Source organism: Triturus cristatus, chromosome 11 (genome assembly GCF_964204655.1).
Source record: "Triturus cristatus chromosome 11, aTriCri1.1, whole genome shotgun sequence".
NCBI classification, from domain to species: Eukaryota; Metazoa; Chordata; class Amphibia; order Caudata; family Salamandridae; genus Triturus; species Triturus cristatus.
The window spans coordinates 613,152,588-613,177,831 of NC_140594.1; the positions used below are offsets into that span (position 1 = coordinate 613,152,588).

Here is a 25,244-nt window from a genome sequence, read left to right on the forward strand (position 1 = left end):
CTGCCACCCCCCTCCCTCAAGTCTTCCTTCTTCTTCTCTTTATATCATTAGGCAAACTGTTGTTTTTCATTTCCTTTTATTTATTGATCTGTAGTTTTTGATAGTCCTGAGCAAAAAACTGTTGCACACAGGAATCCGAGTCAGACACCTGAGCACTGCCACGGACAGTCGAGTACTCAAGCAAATGTAACAGCTCAGTCTATTGTACATAAATGTTAAGCCAAGATCCTCTGTTAGCAAACAGTTGGCTCTCTAACTGCGTGTATGGCATTCTATGAGATGTACTCCTGTGCAACGTTGCTAAATAAAAACAAGTTTAAAAACATGAACCTAAATAGCAAAAACACAAAGAAATCAGTAAAAAAAAAATAAGAGCTGTCCAAATCAGTTCAGAATGTTTGTAAATATATGTTCGAGGCATATGAAATGTAGATCATATGCTTCAGCAGAGATCGCCATCTAGTGTTGGGTCTGGATGTTTGCACTTTGTTTTTCTTCGAAGAAGTCTTTCCAGTCACGAGGTAGGCGGCGACTCCTTTCAGTGATAGTCCGCATGGGCTCCATCCTTAGATTGTTTTCTTCCACCATCGGTTTAGGATGTGTATTGCTGCACTCCGGTTGGGTATTGTTTCCGAACTTCTTCGCCGCGCAATCCTCTACCCTCGACGGTATTGTCATTGATCGCGGTTCCCCATTCGACGCGCATCGTGTCAGCTGAGAAAACCTTAGATCGAGAAACTCAAGGCGGGCCGTTGGGCCTACCCATGCCGACCGCGCTAGCAGTCAGGAACGGACTCAATTTAAACTATGTCCCAGGTGTCGTGCTAAGTTTCCACGCACCGATTTGCACGAGGTCTGCAACCTCTGCCTATCCCCGGAACACAACGAAAAGGACTGTGACGCATCAATCGTTCCGATCGAAAAAGACAATTCGTGATCGTCTGGCTCAATGCCACGTGATGCAATGCAGCGTCTCCGTACCGGATATCTTCGGCGAACATCCAGATAGCCTACATTCAGTTGAAGGAGCCGAGGCAGAACAGGTCTCCGTGTCCGAAGTGGACTCCGACATAGAAGAAGAACAGATCAACACTCCGGGTCAGCGTAGCGGGGGTACTGATGCCCCTGTGCCCAGTCAACATAAAACAAAGGCTCCTGTACCCCCTTTGCCTCCGGGCTCAGGTCGGCACGACAAAATTTCCGATGACCCGCCTCCCAGCCCAGCTAAACATAAAGAGAAGCCTTCCGGCACGGACTCAAGCCAGCCCCATTCCGGTGCCGAACCAACACCTTCAGCACCGAAACAGAAGTCGAAGCATCTACCGGTCACCACACCACCGGGACTGAAGACTACAACTACGACACCAAAGATTTTGGAGTCGAAAGTCTCCACACCTATAGGTTCGGAGCCGAAGGCATCCCCACCTACAGGTTCGGACAGAGTTGGATTGGGATTGAAAATCAGCCCGGGCACGCAAAAGAAGAAAAATCTGCCCATATTTGCATAATGCCTTTTGTCAAATCACTGCTTCGGCGTAATCTTATTAAAAAAATAAAAAGAGGGGGTAAAAAAAATGCACGTGTTAGTTTACACTGGTGAAACACACCTGGAAACAAGTGAGGCCACTTCTACTCAGGCCCCCTTCCCCTGCTCAGTATGTGCACACATTAATGGGCAGGCCAGCGAGACAAAGGGAGTGATACCTCTGCCTGTTGCTAAACGGGAGGTAATGAGCGCCCATCTGCCTCTAGAAAGGCCACTCAGACACCCACTGGGCCGCTGGCTGTATTCGAACAATAGAGGCAGCGCCAAAATCAACTCCCAAACCCCCCCCCTCCCTCCCAACTGCTCAAAATAGCAGCCCACAGCAGGAACTCGGACACCGGCCCCTCGGGCATTGCCCGCGTTACAAATCCGACCCTGGGTTCAGAGCCGAAATCCTCCACGCCTACAGGTTCGAAGCCGAAATCCTCCGCACCGAAAGGTTCGGAGCCGAAATCTTATCTTTACCACTGAAAGGCTCAGAGCCGAAACCTAGCAAGCACAAAGACTCGCAGCCTAAACCTTCTACCAAAAGCGCCAGAGCCGAAACCTTTGGCGCCCACATCAGCGCATAATGAAAAGGACACCCCATCCAAAGAGCCCCGATCTGAGGAGCCACCTTTGGATCCAAAGCCAAAAAGACTTGATTAACCCTCAAACGGGTCACATTTATGCCACTCTGCCCAGTGAACGGAAGATTGATCTTTCAGAGGACTCTCCTATACCTCTTAAGAAAAAGGACATGGGTACTAACCCTTCTACCCCTTAGATTCCACCTTCCTCTCCTCCTCCTAATCTGAGTTATCTCGCCATCAAATTCACCACCACCTCCAATTTCACCTACCACACAGGATGAGGATGGTGGAGACGGGGATGGGGATACGGACGATGAGCAGGCTATACCACAAGATCAGTATATACCACAAGACACTGACCCTTGGGAAAATTATGATAAGGAATCCGATACAGACAACGACCCTGACCTGTATCCTTCTAGACCCTCCCCATCTGATGACAACATTGGATACGCTCAGCTCATGTCATCCTCAAGGGACCGGAGTATACTCACAACTTGGGATTCACTGTGAACCCTCACCAAGTCCCACCTCCAGCCATCTCACACACAAGTGTATCTGGGAGCCACAATAGATACTTGCAAAGCTCTAGCATACCCCAGCTTGGTCAGGATACGCAACATGCAAAATCTAATATCACAATTTCAGCCTCAACACTCGTTACCAGCACAAGTGTTTATGCAATTGATCGGAATGATGGCTTCTTGCATTCTAATCGTCCCTTATGCAAGGCTTCAAATGCGTCCCCTACAGGAATGCTTAGCACGTCGGTGGAACCAGGCTCAAGGTCAGTTGACAGATCTAATGTTGGTGGATGGCCACGCCCTTCGCTCTCTGCAGTGGTGGAGCATACAAAACCTTTCCAAAGGGCGGCCATTCATCGAGCCGGTTCCACAGATAGTGCTAACAGCAGACGCATCGCTCACTGGTTGAGGAGCGCATCTTCAAAAACCTACCATTCAGGGCATGTGGACTGTACAACAAAAACAACTCCACATAAACCATCTAGAACTACTAGCAATTTTTCTAGCACTAAAAGCCTTTCAACTGCATGTAGTAGGCAAAACTGGCTTAGTTTGAACAGACATGACAGCAATGTACTACATAAAAAAACGGGAAGGGACACACTCTTTACAGATTTCACAACTAGCTCAAAGCATTTGGAGATGGGCCATACCTCAAAAGATATAGCTTCTTGATCTCCTTGCAGAATACCTCCCAGGAGTTAACAACCAGATTGAGCAGATCTGCAGTCGCCAACTACAACAGATCCACGAATGGGAACTACATCCTCAAGCCCTTCTCCCATTCTTCCAAATGTGGGGCTTCCCAGAAATAGATCGGTTTGCCACACACCTCAACCCAAAATGCCCAAGCTTCACCTCCAGGTGCCCACACCCATTGTCCAAAGGCAATGCGCTATGGATGAATTGGTCAGGAAAATGTGCTTACGTTTTCCACCTCTCCCGCTAATTCTCTTAGTGGTTCATAAACTCAAACAGCACTCCCTGACACTGATCCTAGTTGCTCCCACATGGGCTCGGCAACCCTGGTTCACAACCCTGTTGGAACTATCAGTAGTTCCTCACCAAAAACGTTACCTTTCCCCCAGGCTCCTCACTCAGAACCATAGAGAGATAAGACATCCAGATCCCAGTCATCTCAACCTTGCGATCTGGCACCTAAAATCATAGTTTGGCTACCTTAATCTTCTGCGAGACTGTATGAATGTCATCAAAGAGGCTAGACGCCCTACCACAAGAGCATGGTATGCAGCAAAGTGGAAACGGTTTGTAGTTTATTGTAACAACAATCGGGTCAATCCACTAGATGCTTCTATACAAAACATCATTTGTTATCTGTTAGACCTACAGCGTTCTAATCTAGTCTCTACGAGTACATCTTGCTGCATACCTGCAAAACAGGCAGCACTTGTCTCTATTTAGAGTGCCCGCTATTAAAGCTTTTATGGAAGGACTTAAAAGAATAATTCCTCCTAGACTTCCACCTTCTCCGGTGTGGAACCTAAACCTAGTTATACTTATGGGTCCACCATTTGAGCCACTGCACAAATGTGAACTGCAATTTCTCACATGGAAGCTAGCCTTCCTTATCGCCATCACATCTCTAAGATGGGTGGGTGAGCTTCAGGCACTAACTGTACAAGAATCATTTTTGCAAATACACCAAAACAAAGTGGTTCTTAGGACTAACCCCAAATTTTTACCCAAAGTTGTCTCTGCCTTTCACATCAACCAGTCTGTTGAATTGCCTGTATTCTTCCCTCAACCAGATTCGGTGGCAGAGCGTGCTCTTTACACAATAGATGTCAAAAGAGCATTACTTTATACATAGAAAGAACAAAACTCTTTAGGAAAACCAAACCACTTTTTGTTGCTTTTACCGCACCACATAAAGGCAATCCCATATCAAAAGTGAGTATTGCACGGTGGATAGTTAAGTGCATTCAAATATGTTACATTAAAGCTAAGCGCACATTAACAATTCCCCCTAGAGCACACTACACGCAAACTATAGCATTCTTAGGGAATATATGTAAGAAAGTGGCTCTGTATATACTGTTCCTAAATAGGTACAGTGTGCACAGAGTCCACAGTCCCCAGAGGTTTGGCAGAGCTTAAAGTTAGATATAACCTTACTCTCTAAAGTGGTAGCTTGGTCGAGCAGTAAGGCAGTATCAGAGGACAGTGTAAAGCATTTGTTGTACACACTCAGTCAGCAAATGGTCTCACACACTCAATAACTGAATTATAGGCCAATGGTTTTGTATCAAAATATATAGTTTTATTATAGAACCAACAATAGGTATCAAAATATACTTTCTCAGAATGAGATGCTTTAGATAAATACTTTTAAATAGGCAATAGACTTTTGAATGCAATAGTTACAGTTGTTGCAATAGGCAACACATTTCAAACACAATTCTACATTGAGCTCAATGGGAATTTCTAGTTAAATGCAATTGATTACTTTTTGGATTACTTTTCTTACCACAGGACTGGATCCTAGATTCAGTCCTGGGACATCTCCTGTAAACAGTTGAGTAAAAACGTTTTGGTTACAGTTGTGATTTTTAAGGAATATTATAGTATTTTAAAAGTTGACACTTAGAAACTTTTTCACATAGAATCACCAATGTTATCCTACGGGAGGAAATTCACTTGGCAGGTAAGTAGGATTATCTTTACTTTTTCTTACTCAGTATTGGATCCTGGATCCAGCACTGGTGCATCTCTTGTAAGCAGTTGAAAGAATGCGTTTTTGTTATACAGGCGATTTTTAACGAATATTTGTAAGTTTGCAAAATCGACACTTGGACGAATTTCTGGCAAAAACCAGGCAATGTTATCCTATGGAGGAAAATCAAGTTAGCGGTAAGTACGATTGTAATTACTTTGCAGGGTCAGTGCTGGGCACCAAGATCCAGCACTGGGATCTCTCCTGATAGCAGGTGAGTAAATTCGTTTCCGTTGATCGGCTGATTTTTTAGTGAATATTTTAAAGTTTCAAAACTCGACAGAAGAATTTCGAAGTAAACCAGTCAATGTTACCCTATGGAAGAAAAGTGAGTTATCGGATTTTGGGTAAGTACTCGACTGGCAGAGTTAAGGTTCTGGGCATAGACTCAGGGGTCTCCCAGGGTCAGGTAAGTACAGTTTTTACCCCCTCAGCGGCACAGGGGCAGCCGGGTGCAGAGAGTGTTAGGCCCAATGTTATCCTATGGGAGGCAGGGGGTCCTTGGTTGGTGGCTGCTGGCTAGCAGGCCACGCGGCTGTTGGAGCTGGGCACCTGGTCACTTACTCAGGGCAAGGGGGGGGGAAGTAGATTAGGATAGAGGTTGCACTGCCAGGGGCACTTGGGCGGCTGGGTGCAGGGTGCTTTTGAGCCGTCGGGCGCTCAATGGATTTCAATGGAGAAGCTCAAGGACGAACAAAGGCTGCTAGCTCTGGGACGAAGATTCATCAGGTGCGACCACCACTTCGAGAGGTAAGTTGGTTAGTTGGAGGATAGGTAGGCACCCAGGAGTTGGGTACAGAGGGCCGCAGGGCACCGGGTGCAGGGGAGCCTTTTGGCATCAGGAAATCTTACCCTCTGCTGGTCGCGGTTGGAGGGGTCCCTGGTTCTGAGGCTTCAGGCGTCGTCAGGAGCATCGAGGTGGGTCCTTGGGTGCTGGATTCTGGGTCAGAGATAGTCGGGGGGACGTCCTTGTGGTCTTTGTCCACTCCGGCACAGGCCAGGCATGGCGGGTGCAGAGTGTGCAGGAGTCGCGGTTCCTGGCTGATGCCAGGGGCTTTTTACTTGCTTTGAGCAGTACCACTGCTCGTGGGAGTCCCAGTTAGAGAGTCACAAGGCAGTCAGGTCCTCCGGGGTTTTTGAGGTTGCTGACCACTGGAGACGCCGGGGTTTAGCAGGAGCAGGTTTGAGGGTTGACAGGCCGGTAGGGCTGGGACCAAATCAGTTGGTGTCTTCCTCTTGTTAGCAGCTGCACGGCAGGTCTTCTTGTTTCTTGATCTTCTTGCTTGTTTCGGAATCTGGATCTGAGGAAGGAAGGTTCAAGGTGCCCCTAAATACTACATTTAGGGGTGTTACAGGTAGGTAAAGGGCAGGGGCTTATAGGTCCCTTTCTTGGGGTGGGTACACCCACTATCCTGCAACTCTCCTGTGGGAGGGGGGCAGTAGCCTAATCCTGATTGGGCAGGGCTCCCCACCTTCAAGATGGCGAGAGCCCGGAGATGTGCTTCACCTCTCCTCTCCCACCTGAGGGGTGGGGCTGGCAGAGGCTGGCACACCCCCTTTCCTTCCTTGGGGTTTTCCACCAGAGTGGGGGTCAGAACCGGTGGGGGCCAGTTGCTGAGTACAGCAAGTGGCCTGTAGAAACTCACAAAGGCGGCATGCCTTTGAAGCTTCCCCTGCCCATCCTGGGGGAGGAGACCTAGCACCTCGCCCAGGATGTGCATTGTTGCAGGCCCAGGAGAGCGGATGGCTCTCTACCCAGGGGTCCAGCAACATGTCTGCTGTGTGGCAGCCTAGGCAGCCCCTCAGACAGGACGTGGATTGTAGGTTAGGTTCAGGGGGCAACTTTAAGTTGCCCTCTTTCGTGCATCTTACATTAAATCCCACACTGGCATCAGTGCGGGTTTAATGTGCTGAGAAGTTTGATACCAAACTTCTCAGTCTTCAGTGTTGCCATCATGGTGCTGTGGAGTTCGTGTTGACTACCTCCCAGCACCATATACTCTTAATGGCAGCACTGCACTTACAGTGCCCAGCAATGGACCTGGGTACTGTAGGGGCACAGGGCTCATGCACCTGTGCCCACACCACTGGCATAGGGCACCCAGCTAGAGGGGTGACTGAGGTATTCCAGGGCAGTGTGTTGTGGGCATGACACGCAGGGATGTGTTAACTTTTATTAGAAATGGAGGTGCACTCTATTTTTCCTCTATTTGTGAGTATGCTAAAACTTATCTAAGGGTGCTACACTACAGTAGTGTGTTGACAGCACACGTTGCTTAAACTGTATGGCATACAGGAAAGAACCTGAATGTCGTGTGCACTGTTCCTAATGAACATAAAGTTCTGAAACCTATTATAACTAATAATTTGTAACACAACAATTATACCGTCAATATAAGATGTTTTGTTCAATGAGTTTATTAAATCATTACACAAATTAACATCAGTTTTGATGTAATCATATAGACATGATGGTTACTCGAACATTTACATTGAATAACATCTTATACATTCCAAATAATTTCCAAATAATTATAATACAATTCATGGTTTGAAATCACATTGAATATTTCGCTCATTGCATTATTCTCGAGAAGCCCCATGGTTCTTAGAAAGCCCAATGCATTTCGGGACTCGATGGTCCCTTCTTCAGGGGCGTGCTTCTGTAAGCAAAACATATTTACACCATATTTTACTGACAATGTAAAGTTGAAAAAATAATGTCTTATAGAAAGGAGGAAAGACCATTGTCCAAGGATATTGTACTTGTGGAAAAAAGAGGGTGGTATTAGAGGTGCTTAAATTTAAGTTAAAATCGAGATGTTGCCCAAAAGGTGCTAGAAATATTGACATGCTGTCTCAAAAACATTAAACTGTGTTAGTCACTGGGATGTATTATAGAAGAAACCAATGTCCTTGGACACTACATTCAGGTTCTTTCCTGTATGCCACACAGGGATGTGTGCCATGTAGACTCTGTTTGGTTCTGCACCAAGACACTCAGCCTGCAAAGGCAGTGTGTGTGTGTCAGGGTACAGGGCCTCCAAGGGTGGCACAATAAGTGCTGTAGCCCTTAGGGGCCTTCTCTGGTTAGAGCACCCTGGGTACCTAGGGTACCATTTTCCAGGGGCTGACATGTGGCCAGAGATGCCAATTGGGTTCAGGCTGTTAGGCAGTTTTTGGGAAGGAACACAGGCCCTGAGCACCTGATCAGCAGGAGACCAGGGCACACCAAGTCAAAGAGGATCAGTAGTCTGGCAACAGAAAAAGAAAAAAAAGGGGGGGGCTTTACTGCAACAGAAAGCCACTTTCTCACAATATACCCTTAGATGACATCTGCAGGGCTGCAACATGGTCTACACCACACACATTCACAAAACACTATTGTTTAGATGTGTTAGCAAGACAACGAGCTAGTGTTGGCCTGGCAGTTTTAAGAACACTATTTCAAACTACTGCAACAGCTACGGTTTAGCCACCGCTTTGGAGATAACTGCTGTATAGTCTATGCTAAAGCATATGATCTATAGCTCATATGCCTCGAACGGAAAATGCTACTTACCCAGTATGCATCTGTTCTTGGCATATAGAGCTGTAGAATCATATGCGCCCACCCGCCTCCCTGGGTACCTTTACCTGTTGCAGTACCATCTTACTTGGATACATTACACATGGACATCTCTTTTACTACTCTTGCTAACTCAATCATCACTCTTTACGGTAAAACAATCTGAGAATGGAGTCGATGCCCATGCGCACTATCACCGAAAAAGGAGTCAACTACCTTGTGACTGGAAAGACTTCTTCGAAGAAAAACAAAGTGCAAACATCCGGACCCAACACTAGATGGCGATCTATGCTAAAGCATATGATTCTACAGCTCTATATGCCAAGAACAGATGCATACTGGGTAAGTAGCATTTTCCCTATTGCATTTTATGTTTCATTGGCATAAGTAACCTAAAAACATATTTGGCGTACATTATTAACACTTTGCATCGGAGAAAGGAAGTTGGATACAAATCAATCATGGGTGTCCAGATTACTTCCGGATACTTGCAAATTGGGGTTACCTCCCCTCCCGTCAATACCCAACTCGCAGAGGGACCGAAGTGCCCAACCAGGGTAATACATCACACTTGCCAGCTGGAAACCAATAGTACAACTATTCACCAACACTTCAATAATTGCTACAAGTGCATTTACATTGGAATAGGAACTATAGCAATCGTGACACATTTGGTTAGTCCCAAACCCAAAGATTTCACCTTCAACTATATCAGTTCAGGATGATAATTAGAACAAATAGAGGGATAATTGCCATGTTACAAAACAATCCTGACTATTTTACACAAATTATTTTCCACCTAGTAGCTCTTGGCTCTTTCATAACAGCAAAACAAAAAGCATATGGCTGGTATTTTTTTTCCAAGAAATGTGGCGACCCTAGGTAAATCTGAAGTAATACCAGGTGTATCCTTTGCTGCAAGACTATTTCTGGCCCTGATCTCCTCCGAATAAGAGCCCAGGGTGTGAATTTCATGTTAGCTGATATTTTCTGAAGATTGAGCAACAGGCAGGTTACCATAGTGGTAGTTAAATTAGATGGTTGGGAAGGCCGCCTTAACTGTCCTTAATAACACAGTCTGGTAGTTGTCTGCTTTAGTGTGCTCTGTTGAAATGTCGTCCGAATATGCATGAAGAATTCATTATCAAACCAGCCCACTGGCTACTACCCATGGATCTACTTACAAATAGTCTCAAATGATGGCTTTTCATTTTGTGGCCAGTTGCAGCAGCTAAAACTGAACTGTTGAATTGCGCCTCACCAATGTTGGGCCTGAGTGCACATGACTGATTGTGCAATGGGTGGATGCCAGTGGACCGATGGCGTGAGGTTCACAAATACATTTTAAAAAAACTTCAGTTTTTTTTTATTTACAAAAACCCATCGAAGGGTAAAGAAGAAACAAAATGCTTTGCTTGAACTTTAAGTCCTTGTTTGCAGCACTCATTCAATATTATTGATTTTACAGAATGTAAATATATTCTTTTAACTTGGAGCTACATCAGTCTGCCGCATATAAAACCCTGCTCACAGTCTTTGACGCGTCTTAACGGTAGTTCTGCACTATTATGCCCATCTTTTCTGGGTGCAGAAAAAGAGGTGAAAGGGTTATAGGGCAGTGTGTGCACTGTGACCGCATGAGGTGGATCTTCTTCCGTGCAAAGTGCTGAAAGCATTCTGATGTACAATAGTAATTCACCTTCCTTCATTTAAATGGGCCCTGTAAAGAAGAGCTGTTTTAGGGCCTGTGGTGTGTGCGCGACTATATGGGCGCTGGAGGATAGTCGGCTGTGCGCATGCAGAGGTAACCTACTTTCCAAGTAGTCCTTGCTCTAAAGGAAAGGGTTGCTTAGGACCTTCGAACATCATCAGCACATTTAAACTTTGCCATGTTGAATCATATCATCTGCTTCTTCAAATATTAGATCGAAGGCATCTTTTTAGGTTGAAATCTTTAGTTATTGGCCACCGTCAGAAGGTAATAAAAGAAGAACTGTTTTAAGTTCTATTTTAATTCCAACCCTAGTAAATATACCAATGAAACCCCCCAAAACATACTGTTAAAAATAATGAATTCACTTCATCCAAGAACACTAACCGTGAAACACAGTTGCTCCTTTAGGGGCTATTCACAGACCGTAATCGCAGCACATGACTTGAATGGTTCAAACATACGTTGGAGAAGAAGAAAAAGCGACAACGTGTAGAAAACGAAAATGCTGCAATGCTACAAGAAAACATTCCCTTGCGTGCCTGTTTTTCTTGGAGGTGTACCCCAGCCATTCGAATCAATGACTTGAATATCTACTACCCCTTAGTGTAGCAAAGTTTGCATAGTCCGTCCAGGCTTTTTCTTCTTGTGTAAAGTAGCACGTTCCTTGATGCTCCATCTTCAGTTGCACAGGAAATCCCACTGATGGTACCACTGCATATTTCATTTCCAAGAGAGCTGTCTTCCTGGTGAAACACTTTGGATTCAAATCTGGGAAAAGCAGCAGCAGACTATCGCCTGCATAGGACTTGTTTCCTTTTTTTCCTTCAGGAATCTCTTCCTCAGTTCCCCTCAGAAATGACTATCTCCATGCCGCCTTCCTCAGTATTGCCTCTGTATGCTTTCTGTGACAGTTGGAATGTGCACACACACCGCTTCATCTTGCAGCCCCACCAGATTTCCATGCAATTTATTCATATCTTCTGCTAAGGACACCTCGGATTTGTGAGGGAACTCTCAGTACATTAACAGTGGATCACCTCTCCAGGATTTCAAGGTGCTCGATTTTATTTTTTGTTGCACCTTTATTAGAAATACCTCCAGTAGTATTCGTCTTAAGAGAGCAGATCATGGACAGTCACATTTGTCTCACTTCATTGCCACTCCAAGGCCCGAAGTCTGCCTCATGCTTTTGCTGGTCAGGCCCTCATGCTTCCCCTCCACATTCTTCAGTACGATTGCAGTAGTTATCTTTACCTCTATGTCTGCAAGCACAGTGTTGGTAGAATGATTGATGGCTCTGTCCCTATATGCGAACCCAGATTCATTATCGGAATCCAGTGCAGCGTTTTGCTGGCCCACTCTGCTGGGAAAAGTCCTTCCTATGTCTTCTCCTCTTAGACATGGTGATCTCCAAGGATATCCAACGTCTAATTTATGTCCACTGATCTGCAAAGGCCCCATAAGACTGCACCTTTTGGCTCTGGGGCGTTCATCTCAGAACAGCCTCCGCTGTAGTAACAACCCCCAGGAACCGTGCCAGTGAAGAGTTTGGGGTAGATTGGGCTTGCTCAGCATCCAACTAGATCAATCTTTTCCAGTGGATCTGTGACCACTGGGAGTCAAAGTGATGTCCTGTCTGGCAAAAACCCCTATTCTCACTGCTTTCTAGGCACCAGTTGTAGGTTCTTGGAGCAATGGATATGTTGTGACGCAGATTCTGAAGCATCTTTCCTTCCTAAAGCTTAGCCCATTTAGATTTCTGGCAGCACCCAGATCGTCCTCGAACCTCACTTTCGCTGCTGTCCATTGCAGGCTTGCCACTACCTTCTCTTTCTGTACTCCATGTGCAGCATACAGGAGATATAAGGAAGACCACGAGGGTCCTGTTGGGCCAGACACCTCGTTTTGCTACTAATGAGGACACCACAGATTCGAAGTCTACCAGACAGGTTTGCTAACAAAGTCGTGCCAACATTCGGAAAGCTTCCTAGGGAATACATTTTGCCCATTGTTTACGATTGGCTTTGTGGTTTGTAACTCACATTTTGCTTGCTTTGTATTTGCTAGGCTCTATTTGTTTTATGTTGTCCTGCTCGAGTTCATCCCTTTCCTTGCCCAAACCCCATTTACTGTATTGGTCCACCAGTGCTCGAATTCTATAAACTGGCCTTAAAATCTTGTTCTTATCTTGTCACATTTGCTGTGCATTCAAAGCCAGAGCTCTGATGCCAGGCTCTCACTTCCAGGGAGCTTTGTGTTTATTTTTCTTTCTCTGACTTCAAAGTGAGCGGATTTATGTGACAATCATGCCGGCTCCCGGGAGTGCTTGAGGTAGACTGTATGATGTTATTTTTTTTTCCTAGTACACAAGATTTAAATGTCTGTAAATTAAATGTGCAGATATTTCAGAATTAGATAAGCCCAAATGAAGCACTTTCTTTGGTAATTCTGAAGTGTGGTGGAAACAAATATTTTAAGATCAGAACAAATTAATACACCAAGTGATGATATTTCCACACATTATCGTTTGTGCACTGAATATTTTTATCAGTGAGGCTGTATGTCTGTGCAAATGTAATGGTAATTTCAATTGAAGATGTGTTGTTTGTAATGAAAGTGTGCTACCACACATGCAAATGTCACTGTACGCCACTCCACACCACTCTGCACCACTCCACACCACTGCACTCTACTCTGCACCACTCCACTTTACACCACACCACTGCACTCTGCGCCACTCCACTCTAAGCCACTCTGCACACTGTACTCTGACAGTATACTCTGCACTCTCCGCCACTCTACTCTGTACTACTGCACTCTATGCCACTGCACTCTTCAGCAATCCACTCTACACCACTATAATCTACTCTCACCACTTTATGCCACTATACTCTGTACCACTGCACTCTATACCACTGCACTCTATACCACTGCACTCTATACCACTCCACTCTATACCACTCCACTCTGTACCACTCCACACCACTGTACTCTACTATGCACCACTCTAATCTGTGCCACTGTACTCTACAACACTTCATTGTAATCCGCTGAATTCTATTCTGCTGCACTCTGTGCACGAAACTCAGCAACACTACACCAATACACCTCTGCACTTCATGCCACTGTACTCTGCATAATTGCACTCTGCACAACTGCACCCTACTATGCAACACTCTAATCTATGCTACTGGATTCTACAACACATCGTACACCACTGAATTCTATGCCACTGCACTCTACGCCACGCTACAGGCTGCAGTTATTTCCTGTTGTTCTGAGATGCCTGGATGGGGAGAAGGAACGTTGTTGAATTAAGTCCTTTTCTTTTACTTCGTCACCAGTGACATTAGGTGGGTTGCACTCACTAGTGAAGATCAGAAGACCATGGATCAAAAACAATGATGCTTTATTTACAGGTCCAACAGTCGCCAAGTACGTAATGTAAAGAAATGCCCGTCACAGGCATGTACCTTTAGCTCAGCCAAGCACTGACTGTAAATAGCTGATCTCCCAAGGGCAGAGAACAGCCCAGCATCATTCATACATCCCAGGAACACTGACGGCCATCAGGGACCTACACAGGATATCATGCATTGCAGATAGAAGGTCGGGTAAAGCAGGTGAGCTGGCATTCAGGGCAGAAGCTACAGGCTGCCAGGGTTCAGTGACCATATATCATTAGAAATCTACTCGTCCTGCTGATAGGTATGAAACTGTAGCCCAATCAGACTTTAAAAATGGGTGCAGGATAAACTTCAACAGATTCATTTTGAGACTCATCTCACAGTAAATCCTTTCACCAGATTCTACTGTAATATTTCACCAGGATAATTCTGTATTTATATTGAGCTGAAACTGAAACAGTGGCATATCTTGGCAACAGAGTGGCGGTTAGACCTTTTGAATAAAATGACTGTTGGTTATCTTCGAAGACATTTATCCTTTTCTTCTGTTTTCTTCAAGTTGCTTTTGCTGGCCTGGGATTTACCGCCTTATACATAGCTGGAAAGCTGCACTGCTTCTCACCAGGTGGTCGAGGAAAAGCATGGAGACTCTGCATCTTCTTGACTCCATTCCTCTTCGCCATCGTTATCGCATTGTCACGCACCTGCGATTACAAACATCATTGGCAAGGTGAGTTTCATTCACATGGGTCTGCTTCCTGAGGCAGTAAAATTTTGTTTAGTGTTAGAAGTTCGTTATTTGCCAGTAGATTGTATGTCTTTGCCTGAGAGGCAGTTAAGATCAGAACTTACTGTGCACCTGGCCGAGCCCACGAACCCGGAGAAGATGTGTGGCTCCTTTGGAATCTTGGTAATTGGTGGCTTCATTGTTCACATTCCTGAAGTGCACAATTGTTCATTTCAATAGTTTCATGTCCCTGCTCATTATATGTTAGACAGCAGTATTTTTCAGCTTTTCCTTTTTTCCAGTTGGCAGTAGATGATGATGGTTGTCAAAGCATGGTTTTAGAACTTTGGAGGTTTACTAATTGTATTGTGGTCATACACTGGTTAATCTTAAAGGTGTCCAGTCCATGCCAGAGTTTTCTTTTCCTCTAATTGCATGTCATGTGTATCTGCACCATGGAGAATGAGTATGGAACAGGGAAACCTCTCTTTCGCCCATTCAGCGGTTAGGCTGTCTCCATTCCTTTGATAACTATTTCGCTTTCATATGTTTTATACTTACCTCAGCAACATTTTCTTTCTTTTTTTTTTTTTTAAATATTTTTATTGATAAATTTTTTCCCCACATTTTATTCCCCCCCCCCCCCCCCCATTACATGGACAAGGCACAATAAGTTTCATAAGGCAGCCACATACTCAACTACATATTCAAAAGAAAAATGGAAAGTGAAATATTACAATATACATACTACATACAGATCCTATCATAATATATACGGATACAAATAATATATGTTAACATTCCATAATACATACATTCCTCAAAATACCTTATTCAGTTCCAGCCTTCCATTGAATCAAAGGACCCCAGATTTGTATACCCAGCTTTTTACCCTTTCTCCCTTTCCTAGAGTAAATAGCTGTTTCCAATTTTTGTATTGACAAAGTTTTTCCTAGCCATTGATGATACGTAGGAGGATTTGGATCTAACCAAGTTGAGGCCACAAGCAGTCTAAAAATCGACATTGCTACAAACAGAAAATATTTACAATTAATTTGTCCGTTGGGGGATATTCCCAACAAAATAGTTGCTGAGTCCAACTCTATTGTTGTGTCTAAGGCATTCCGGAAAAAATTCCCGATATCTTGTTTTATCTTATCTAAGTGTGGACAAGTAGAGAAAATATGTAACAAATTGGCCTCCATACTGCCACATCTAAAACACGAAATGTCCGATACAGCCCCCCATTGAGCAATTTTCCATGGCGTATAATACAGGTGATACAGGCTCTTGTAGTGCTGGGCCTGAAGAGACGCTGAGCATAGTAATTTACATCCCATCTCAAGTGATTCAGAGAAAGTATCTCTTTCTCTAGCTATATCTAAATCTGAGGACCATTTAATTATCCATTTGTCAAGATCATCCTTTTTTAACTTTGTCATTTCTAAATAAAATCTTTTTATAGTACAGTCATTACCTTTTTGTATGAGATCCATCATTATACTCCTCCCAAAGCCTAGAGCTCCCCCTTTTTTATTTAATATACAACTCCTTATTTGAAGGTATTTAAAGAAATGATTTGTGTTTAACATATACTTGTTTTTCAAATCTATAAATTGTAAAATGCCATTATCATCCCACATATCACCAATCATTCTTATACCTTGACTCTCCCATTCCTCATATACCATTCCTGAGAACACAGCCCTAGGAAATGAGGGATTATTTTTGAGTCTAGTATATACACTATATTTCCCTATTCCAACTTTTTTGGAGAATCCTTTCCATATGCTGTAGGCCGCCATAATTATCTTGAAACGTGTTCTTTTAAAGTAACTTCCATCAGTAAATCTTAAAAAAATATTTTCAGCATTTGTACCCAGAGCTAAACCATATATAGCCAGCGAGCCTGTCTTATCCCATCCATCCATCTCAGCCCCCCCAATTAATCCAGCCATTCCTTGTATTGCTGCAGCCCAATAATATACCTTTAGATCCGGCAGTGACCACCCCCCTCTCTCCCTGGGAAGGGACATATACCTCAATGCCCTCCGGGTTTTACCTCTAGCCCAAATAAAACGATTTACCATACTTTCGCAAATTTTAAACCACTTATTTTCAATTAGAAGAGGGATTGCCCTAAAAAGATACAACAGTTTGGGTAAGATCAGCATTTTAATAATATTAACTCGCCCAACTAATGATAAATGTAAGTTCTCATAACGATCCAAATCTTTTCTTGCCTTTTCGATTACTGGGGCAATATTATTATCCACCAAACTATCTAAATTAGACATATTAATTCCGAGGTATTTCCCTGCCGGCACTACTCTTCTATCTTCACAAGGTGTAAAAGAGTTTTTAATAATCTGGGTTTTAGACGCGTTCAATGAGTACCCTGAGACTTGTCCAAATCTTAAGGCCTCGGCCTCTACAAATGTAGTTGCTTCCGTTGGGCAAGGTGTTATCACCGCAACGTCGTCAGCATAGGCTAATATCTTGCATGGCCCAAGAACTGTATTGACTGGGGTGATCTCTGGTGCTAATTCTATCTTCCGTATTAAGGGATCCATATAGATGGCAAATAGCAAGGGAGAGAAAGGACATCCCTGGCGAGTTCCTCTCTTGATTTTAAATTGACCAGTTATACCCCCGTTTATCCTTAATGCTGCACCTGGATCCATATATAGAGTCTGAATTGCTTTCAAATAGCCTCCTCTAATCCCAACTCTAGCTAGGGTCTGCCACAAATACTGCCAGGAGACCCGATCAAATGCTTTTTCCGCATCCAAAAGCATAACTGCCATCGGGTCTCCTGCTACTTCCGCCACATCAAATAAAGTTATAACTTTTCTAATATGGTGATTTGTCCCTCTACCAGGAATAAACCCATGTTGGTTATCACTAACCAGGTTACTTATAATTCTTGCAAATCTTGCAGCCAGTGCCTTTGAATAAATTTTGGTGTCATTATTCATCAATGTTATTGGGCGGTACGACCCTGGTTCATTCGGGGGCTTTTCTTTTTTTAAAATTAATACTATATCTGCCCCGCTCCAGGATTTGGGAATGGATACCCCACTTTGTGCAGCTTGAAACATTTGAGTTAAATTATTACCTAAACATCCCCAGAAAGTTTTATAAAACTCGATCGGTAGCTGATCAGGTCCAGCAGCCTTCCCCGAGGGTAGAGCAGTCATTGCTTCTTTAATCTCAGTTTCGTCCAATACGGTCTCTAATTCCTCTGCATCTTCAGGGGATATAGTTTTTACCTCAATGTTCTGGAGATATTCATTTATTCTATCGATACTGCTGGGATCTTTCTCATCATATAAAGATTGGTAAAACTTCCTAAAGACCTCCCGAATTTCTTCTGGATCTGAATGTAGTTGTCCCTTTTCATCCTTTATTTCCTTAATCGTCCCTGCCGCCGCTATCTGTCTGGTTCGTATAGCAAGGACTCGCCCTATTTTCTCACTGAACTCGTAACATCTCTCCCTTCTGATTGTATATTGCTTTGCGGCTCTATTAGCAAGTTCTTCCTCTGCCTCACTTTTCACCTTCAGTAATTCTATTACGAATTGTTCAGTCGGCTCTCCCCTTATTACACAGTTATTAAGTTGTTCTTCTGCCTCCAGTACTTTTCCCTCTTTCTCCTTATATCGCAGTCTTTCTGTTTTCCTCTTGAAGGCGCTATAACTGCACGTTTCACCGCGTGCTCCTGCCTTAAAGGCATCCCATACTATGCCAACTGTAGCAGTTCCTCTATTATATTCAAAGAATTCAGTAATCCATTTAGACATATGTTTTATATAGTCATCATCTAAAAGCAATCCCCTTTCGAATGTCCACTCCCTTCTTATTGTTGTTCCCCCACTCTGCTTTATCGTTAGGATTAGGGGATTGTGGTCACTAAGTATCCGAGGAAGTCTATCAATTTCCACTATACTAATTAAATCATTGGAAACCAGGAAGTAATCCAGCCTAACGCATATCTGATGCGGTGCTGAATAATATGTATAACCGAGTTGTTTCGATCTGATTGACCCCCAGACATCTCGCAATGTATTATTTTCTAAAAGATCAGTAAGGGCCTTGTAGACCTTTTTTTTCCTCCCCTTATACTGTCTTATTGAGCCTGATCCTAGACCCTCCGCTCCGTCAATATTTAAGTCTCCACCTATAATAACTCGAGGGGCCCAGTCTGCCAACTCAGAATCCAAAAATTGCAGAATTTCTGGATCGTCCTGTGTAGAACCATATGCTGCAACTAATGTTGTCCACACCCCCCCTAATAGTACCTCAGCCATCGCCCATCTCCCCCAATTATCTCTTAACTTTCTCCTTGTTACTACATTTTTATCCCTCGATAGAATCGCTACCCCTCTCTGTTTAACTCCTTGTTTAGAAGCAACTATTAATTGAAACCCCAGCTGATGAAGATATATCTCATGGGTACTCATTACATGTGTCTCCTGAAGAAACACAAAATCTACGTTCATTTGCCGTAGCCGTATTCCTATCTTCTGCCTTTTCGTTACATCATTTAGGCCGCATACATTCCATGTCACTAATCTAATAGACATTTTTCATTTTTTTTTTTTTTTTTTTCCCCAGCCAGTTCTCTTCAGACCCTATCTGCTTGCTTTTATTTAATGTTCTAGAAACGATATACAATACTAGGCCTAGCACACTGCATAAATAGACTTCCCTGTTAATTTCAATATTGTCTTCCACATCTTCAGTGTCACTACCCATATCATACAGTTGATACAAATTACTTTTGTCAAATCCTCTTAAGTGTCTTGTGCCTTTGTGCCCTGTCCATTTCCCTGCCCATCCCCAACCCCACCCCAGACTGCCCACCCTCAGAGTCCCACCCCCCCTACAGGCAAATAGGTCCAACGGACCTATGTCTGGCCGACTTTTGCCTCCTGGATGTCAAACCCGTAAACCCCCCTAACTTTCCCTTCATCTTACTGTGCTCAGTGTATGTCCAACAAATACCACCCCTATTCGTGCTCAACCTCTACCCCAATTCTTCTTATATTAATACCAATCTTTACTTATTGAAGCAGAAAAAGCTACAACTCAAGAAAACCATCCGATAAAGAGGAGTAAAACATCAAATACATTTTTCATAGACCTTGAGCAAACAATTTCCTCTATTATTTTAAATAAGTCCTCATATGTAGCTTTCGTCCCCAAAAATTACTTTACACAGTCTCTATTTTCCATATTATATTTATCTTCGTTTCTTTTGGGGAATATCCCTAAGAGCTACTGCATGATCATTATTCTCAACATTCTCCTTGTGCCTTGTTTTCCGTTGGTCTTGCAGAAAGTTAAGATATTATTGTGCAAGTATCTCAGAGTAGAAAATGTTAAAGTTCCCATTTACTCCAATCTTCAAACGAGCGGGATACAGAAGGTAAGCCTCACAACCTATGTTTTGAAATGGGGTAATGAGCTGCCTCATCCTCCACCTTCTTTCCACAGTGGTGTGGCAAAAGTCAGGACGTGCAACGAACTCTACGCCGTTGTATTTGCATTTAGCTTGGGGCTTTGCTTTGTTAATTATCTCTTCTCGCAGAAGAAAATTCCCCACGTATAGAAGTATTGCGCGAGGCTTACTCTGCGCTGCTTTCTGGATCAGAGGAAAACGATGCGCCCTTTGTATTTCATGGTCAAGATCCCATGTAGACAACTCTGGGAGGGCATCCTTTAATAAGTCAACAACATACCCCCGAACATCACTTCCTTCTTTCCCTTCCTGTATTCCAATCAGGCGAACATTGTTGCGTCTTTGTCTGTTCTCAAATTCCTCGAGTTTCCATAGCATGTCGGCCGTAGTCTTGTCTTGTTCTTTTCTGTCATCCTTCACTTTGACCATATCATCTTCTAATTTCCCGGTTCTAGTCTCTACTTCAGAGACTCTCTCAGCCATCTCCTCATACAACCTGCTGACCTTACGCAAGGAGGATTGTATTTTCCTATTCGCCTGTTTAGCCCTGCGCTTTGCTTTTTGGCTCTCAATGCGAGCCTCACTCTGCATTTGTTTTAATGTTGTAAATAAGAATTCAAAATTAGACATACCACCATCCGCTCCACGGTCCGCAGAGTCCAGAGTTTCACCATTTACAAACTCATCTGCCGGTATTCCAGAATTCTCTGCCATCTTATCCAAATTTAGTTTTTTTACTACTGTTTTCATATTGCCTCTGTGTTCCTTTGACAATCTCTGTTGTCTAGATTTCCCTTTTCGTTTGCTTGACTTCCTTTTTTTGCTCTTAGTTTTAATTTTTTCCACAGATCTGATACTGCCCTCAGGATTTGTCTTTGATCTAGAAGAGACGTCTTTTTGCAATGTTTTTTTAACTGAATCCTTATATTCTTTATCAATAGGCTCTATCTCACTACTAATAGGAGTTGAGGAGTTTTCAGAGTCAGTCCCTGATACAGTCTCATTACTTCCCGTGTCAGTATTCACTGTTTCATCATCTGAACTCTCCGTCTCTGACTCCGTGTCTGTCATTGATCCCAGACTTCCATTCATACTTTCCTCATCATCCGCCTCGTCATTACCAGTGAAAAAAACCTCATCACTGGGAGAGGCAGGGAGTGCATCAGGTAATTTGCGTGTGCTTGCATCCCTCTTATTAATTGAATCCAAGTTAATATCTTTATCAACCCTTAGCTCTGTTTCAATTAAGTTAGTTGCAGCCTCAGAATTACTTTTTTCCACAACAGTATCCTCCACCAGGCTTTGTTCTGCGCCTGGCCCTTTAACTCCAGATACCACTGGTGCCAAATGAATTGTGGCTTTCTCCTTTAAGAGCTTGGGTCCGCCCACTTCCACAGCAGTAGAAAAGTCTCCGCCTTCTGCTGCCTCTGTAACTTCAGTTAGAGGCTGTACCTCGAGCATGCAGGTACCATCCCCATCTGCTCCTGCCTGTTCAAACGGTTCCCTCTCCACAGCAGGCTGCAACATCCTGCACAGGCTCACCAACGTGGGGACTCTCACTCCCTGTGGCAGATTCGACTGCAAAGTTGTTTGGTCAGTCGTTACTGGTGTTGCTGCGGGCAAAAAAGTCTCAACTATGGTCATCTGGCGGAGTGCAGTTTCCTTTCCAAGTACCTCCCCAGCGGTGAGTTTTGCTTCCTCTCTTCTCCTTACAATAGCTGACACTGGGACAGTCACATTCTTTTTTTTCCCTCCTTCCTCTTTTTCACGTATTTTCTTTAATTTATTTTCCTTTGCCGCTTCTCGCCTTTGCTGCGCTTTAGATCGTGCTTTCCCTCTTAAATTAAGCGCTGGGGCCCCGAGGTTATCCATATCCTCCTCCACCTCAGAGTCACGGCTCCAATCGTCTCGGTCACGATTCTTCCTTGAGTAAAGTGCAGGTTTTGTAGCCATAGATTTTGAAGCAACTTTCCAATAGCGACTTCCAGGTAGGGGCGAATGGGAAATCAAAGCTGAACAGTGTTTGTGCAGATATTTCTGCAGAGCCCACTTTTTCTCTTGTGGAAAGTCACATATCAAAAAAAGCAAGCCAGTGAGTTCTCTCAGCATCGCTTTTTATCAGTATCGAGCGCTCTTTTCTCCCAGTAAGAAAGGCAAATTTTCCACAGCAGATTAGATTAAATCAACTTAGCTTGGTAGTAGATCAGTGAATCTGCAAATCTGTAAGTCTGCAATCTAAGCATATGAGCACGTAGTACACCTCATCTTCCCAGTCAGGAGGGTTACAGGGTGCGACCATCCACTACGGCGTCACGGCGGCCATCTTGCCCCTCCCAGCAACATTTTCAATGTAAGCTACTTCAGTATCTACAACATACTATTTTAGGTCTGGTGTTAGCCAGAATTGTTTGATTTTACAAAAATGTTATGTATAATATGCTTACTTATTGGGGCCTTCAGCCAGCCCTCTTCATCCATTGGTCCTTTGTCATTCACATTCTTCTTCTGCCCACTGCAGTGTATAGCATTGTGCAGATTGTCAGCCCACCTCAGCCATTGGCTAATTCTACAATGAGTGACAGCAGTCTGTTTCACAAGCAGTACATCAGAACATGAAGTATTTCCCTTCAGTGTCAGAATCTGCTATGGCAGTGTGTGCTTTGTGAGACCAATAACGTGTTTGTAGCATGTGTAGATGCATATGCTCCGCATACTCTTCCCATCTAGTGTAGGGCTCTGACGTTTGCAAGTTGTTGTTTTATTCTTCTCTTCAAAGAAGTCTTTCAAGTCAGAAGGTGTCCTGTGACTCCATCCTTGGTGGCAAATACGCCTGGCCATTCTATGTTAGATTGTTTTGTTTCTGCCATCAGGTTGAGACATTCGCTGACAAGGCTCAGAGTTTGTCATATCCTGAACACAGTTTTTTGGTCCTACACTGTTCGTTTTAAATACCAACACATCAGTATTACCAGTCTTCTTCTTGACGACCCTTCATTGTGCCTACTTTTCACATACTCCTGAAGACACTGACGATCATCACTTGACGATCCGGACTCTGCGGACGTCCGCGCACCACTTCAGGGACCTGTACACTCCTCTTCAGCCTTCAACAACAGAGAATGCAGACCAGAAGGGTGTGATGGAAAGCAGCAGCGGCTGCTGGCAATAAACAGTGGAGGCGGGGCAGTAGCAGAGGGTGGGGGCAGGTTAGTAATAAAAATAAAGTACCTAATGCTGCCTTGCGTCTCAGTCCTACTCTGGTTCCTGCTCCCAGCAGTCCCTGGGACTTCATCCAAACGCCAGTAGCTGAAAATTAAAATGCTGATAAAATATAATTATTTTTCAGCTGCTGACTCTGAGCAAGTGGGGCGACACTCCTCTATTGCAGAGGAGCCGCCGCTCGTGGAAAGGAGACCCTTCCAGCATTGCCACAGTGCAATTCCACAAATCTGTGGTTAGACCATCACAATGTCTGCAACTCGTGTTTCCCCCCCGACTATGATGATACCTCCTGTGAGTTCTACCTTACCTTCCTTTCGAAGAAAACCCAAAGGTATCGAAAGAAAAGGTAATGGGCTCATTACAAGATGCACCAGAAGGCACCCTCCTAGACTACAGCTATTTTCGGGGAGAAGATCCCTATCGCACTAAGGAGGGCGCATAGGCTGGCCCATCAGTAATCCCAGCAGCACAATATGCTCCTACCCCAGAATCTGGCTCTTCGAGTCCATAACACCTTGAGAAGGTACAGGATGTTGAGCTCGCATTGTAGACCTTCAGCCCTTGTACCAAGACCATGATTAGGACCATAACTATACCATATATACCAATGTCTTCCCAATCTTTGATGATTGGTGTGCCATTGTTGCCTGCTACTGATGAGCCAAACTGCTATCTCCCTGCTTGACAGCCTGGGATTCCAATCTGTCCCACCACTAATCTCAACAAATACAGCCCTTCCTCGAGTCCTTGCTGAACACAGTCACACTGAAAGCCGACACCATTCAACAGAGGCTGCTGCCACTTTTTCAGCCTGATCATCAACTAACAGAACTATCATACGCCTTCTGGGGATGCTAGCATAATGCCTTCCCACTGTGCCTCATACCAGGCTCCATTTGCGTGGCATTTTTGTTGGTAAAAGCCAGCTCTCTCTGCTCCAGTGGTGGAACAGCAACCATCTGTTGCACTCTCGGCCTTTTGCAGACTGTCACACCACAAGTGAACATCACCAATATGCTACTCTTACAGGCTGGGGACACACCTCCACAACATGAATATTCAGGGAGTCTGGCCCCTCAGTATAAATGCTGCCACATCAATTACCTAGAAATGCTTGCAATACAACTGGCTCTCACTCTTCTTTCAACTCATTGAAGGGAATGTAGTCCTCATCAATAAGCACAACACTAATGCTATTTTTTACCCACGGAAACAGGGCAGGACACTCTCCCCAGCTCTCCGCTCAGGGTTTTTTGGCATTGGCCAATCTGCTACCACATGCACCTTCTAGCAGAAAGCCTTCATGGGAAGGGAAACCACTTTGCAGACCTGCTCAGCAGAACGCAGAAACAAGTCCACAAGTGGGAACTCCACCTGCAAGTTCTACAAAGTTAGTTCCAGCACTGGGATACCAAACAAATGGAGCTGTTTGCCACCAATGGGGCAACCACTTTGCGGACGTGCTCAGCAGAACGCATCAACAAGTCCACAAGTGGGAACTCCACCTGCAAGTCCTACAAAGTTAGTTCCAGCACTGGGGTACAATACAAATAGATAGCGCTGTTTGCCACCAATGGAAATGCAAAGTGCACAAACGTAGCCTCCTGATACACACACCCATTTCCCAGGGTCATTTCACTGTGGATGAATTAATCAGGATACTTTGCCCAAGTTTTTCTGCCTTTCCTACTCCTCCGGTACACTACTCCTATTGTTTCGCACCTGGGCCAGACAACTATGGTGCTCCATACTTTTTTAAAACATGT

The 25,244-nt window shown here is 44.2% G+C and overlaps 2 protein-coding genes across 5 annotated transcripts in view; one reads left to right on the forward strand and one right to left on the reverse strand.

Moving 5' to 3' along the window:
• The window catches only part of LOC146785159 (solute carrier family 53 member 1-like), an 831,379-nt gene that overhangs the window by 279,840 nt on the left and 526,295 nt on the right, over positions 1-25,244 (reverse strand). The gene's annotated exons all lie outside the window — the stretch shown is intronic.
• The window catches only part of PLPP5 (phospholipid phosphatase 5), a 247,391-nt gene that overhangs the window by 194,666 nt on the left and 27,481 nt on the right, over positions 1-25,244 (forward strand). The window contains exon 7 of the mRNA XM_085633961.1: positions 14,625-14,795. Within this exon, the coding sequence (XP_085490087.1) occupies positions 14,625-14,795 (171 nt within the window). The remainder of the gene's footprint in view (positions 1-14,624; positions 14,796-25,244) is intronic.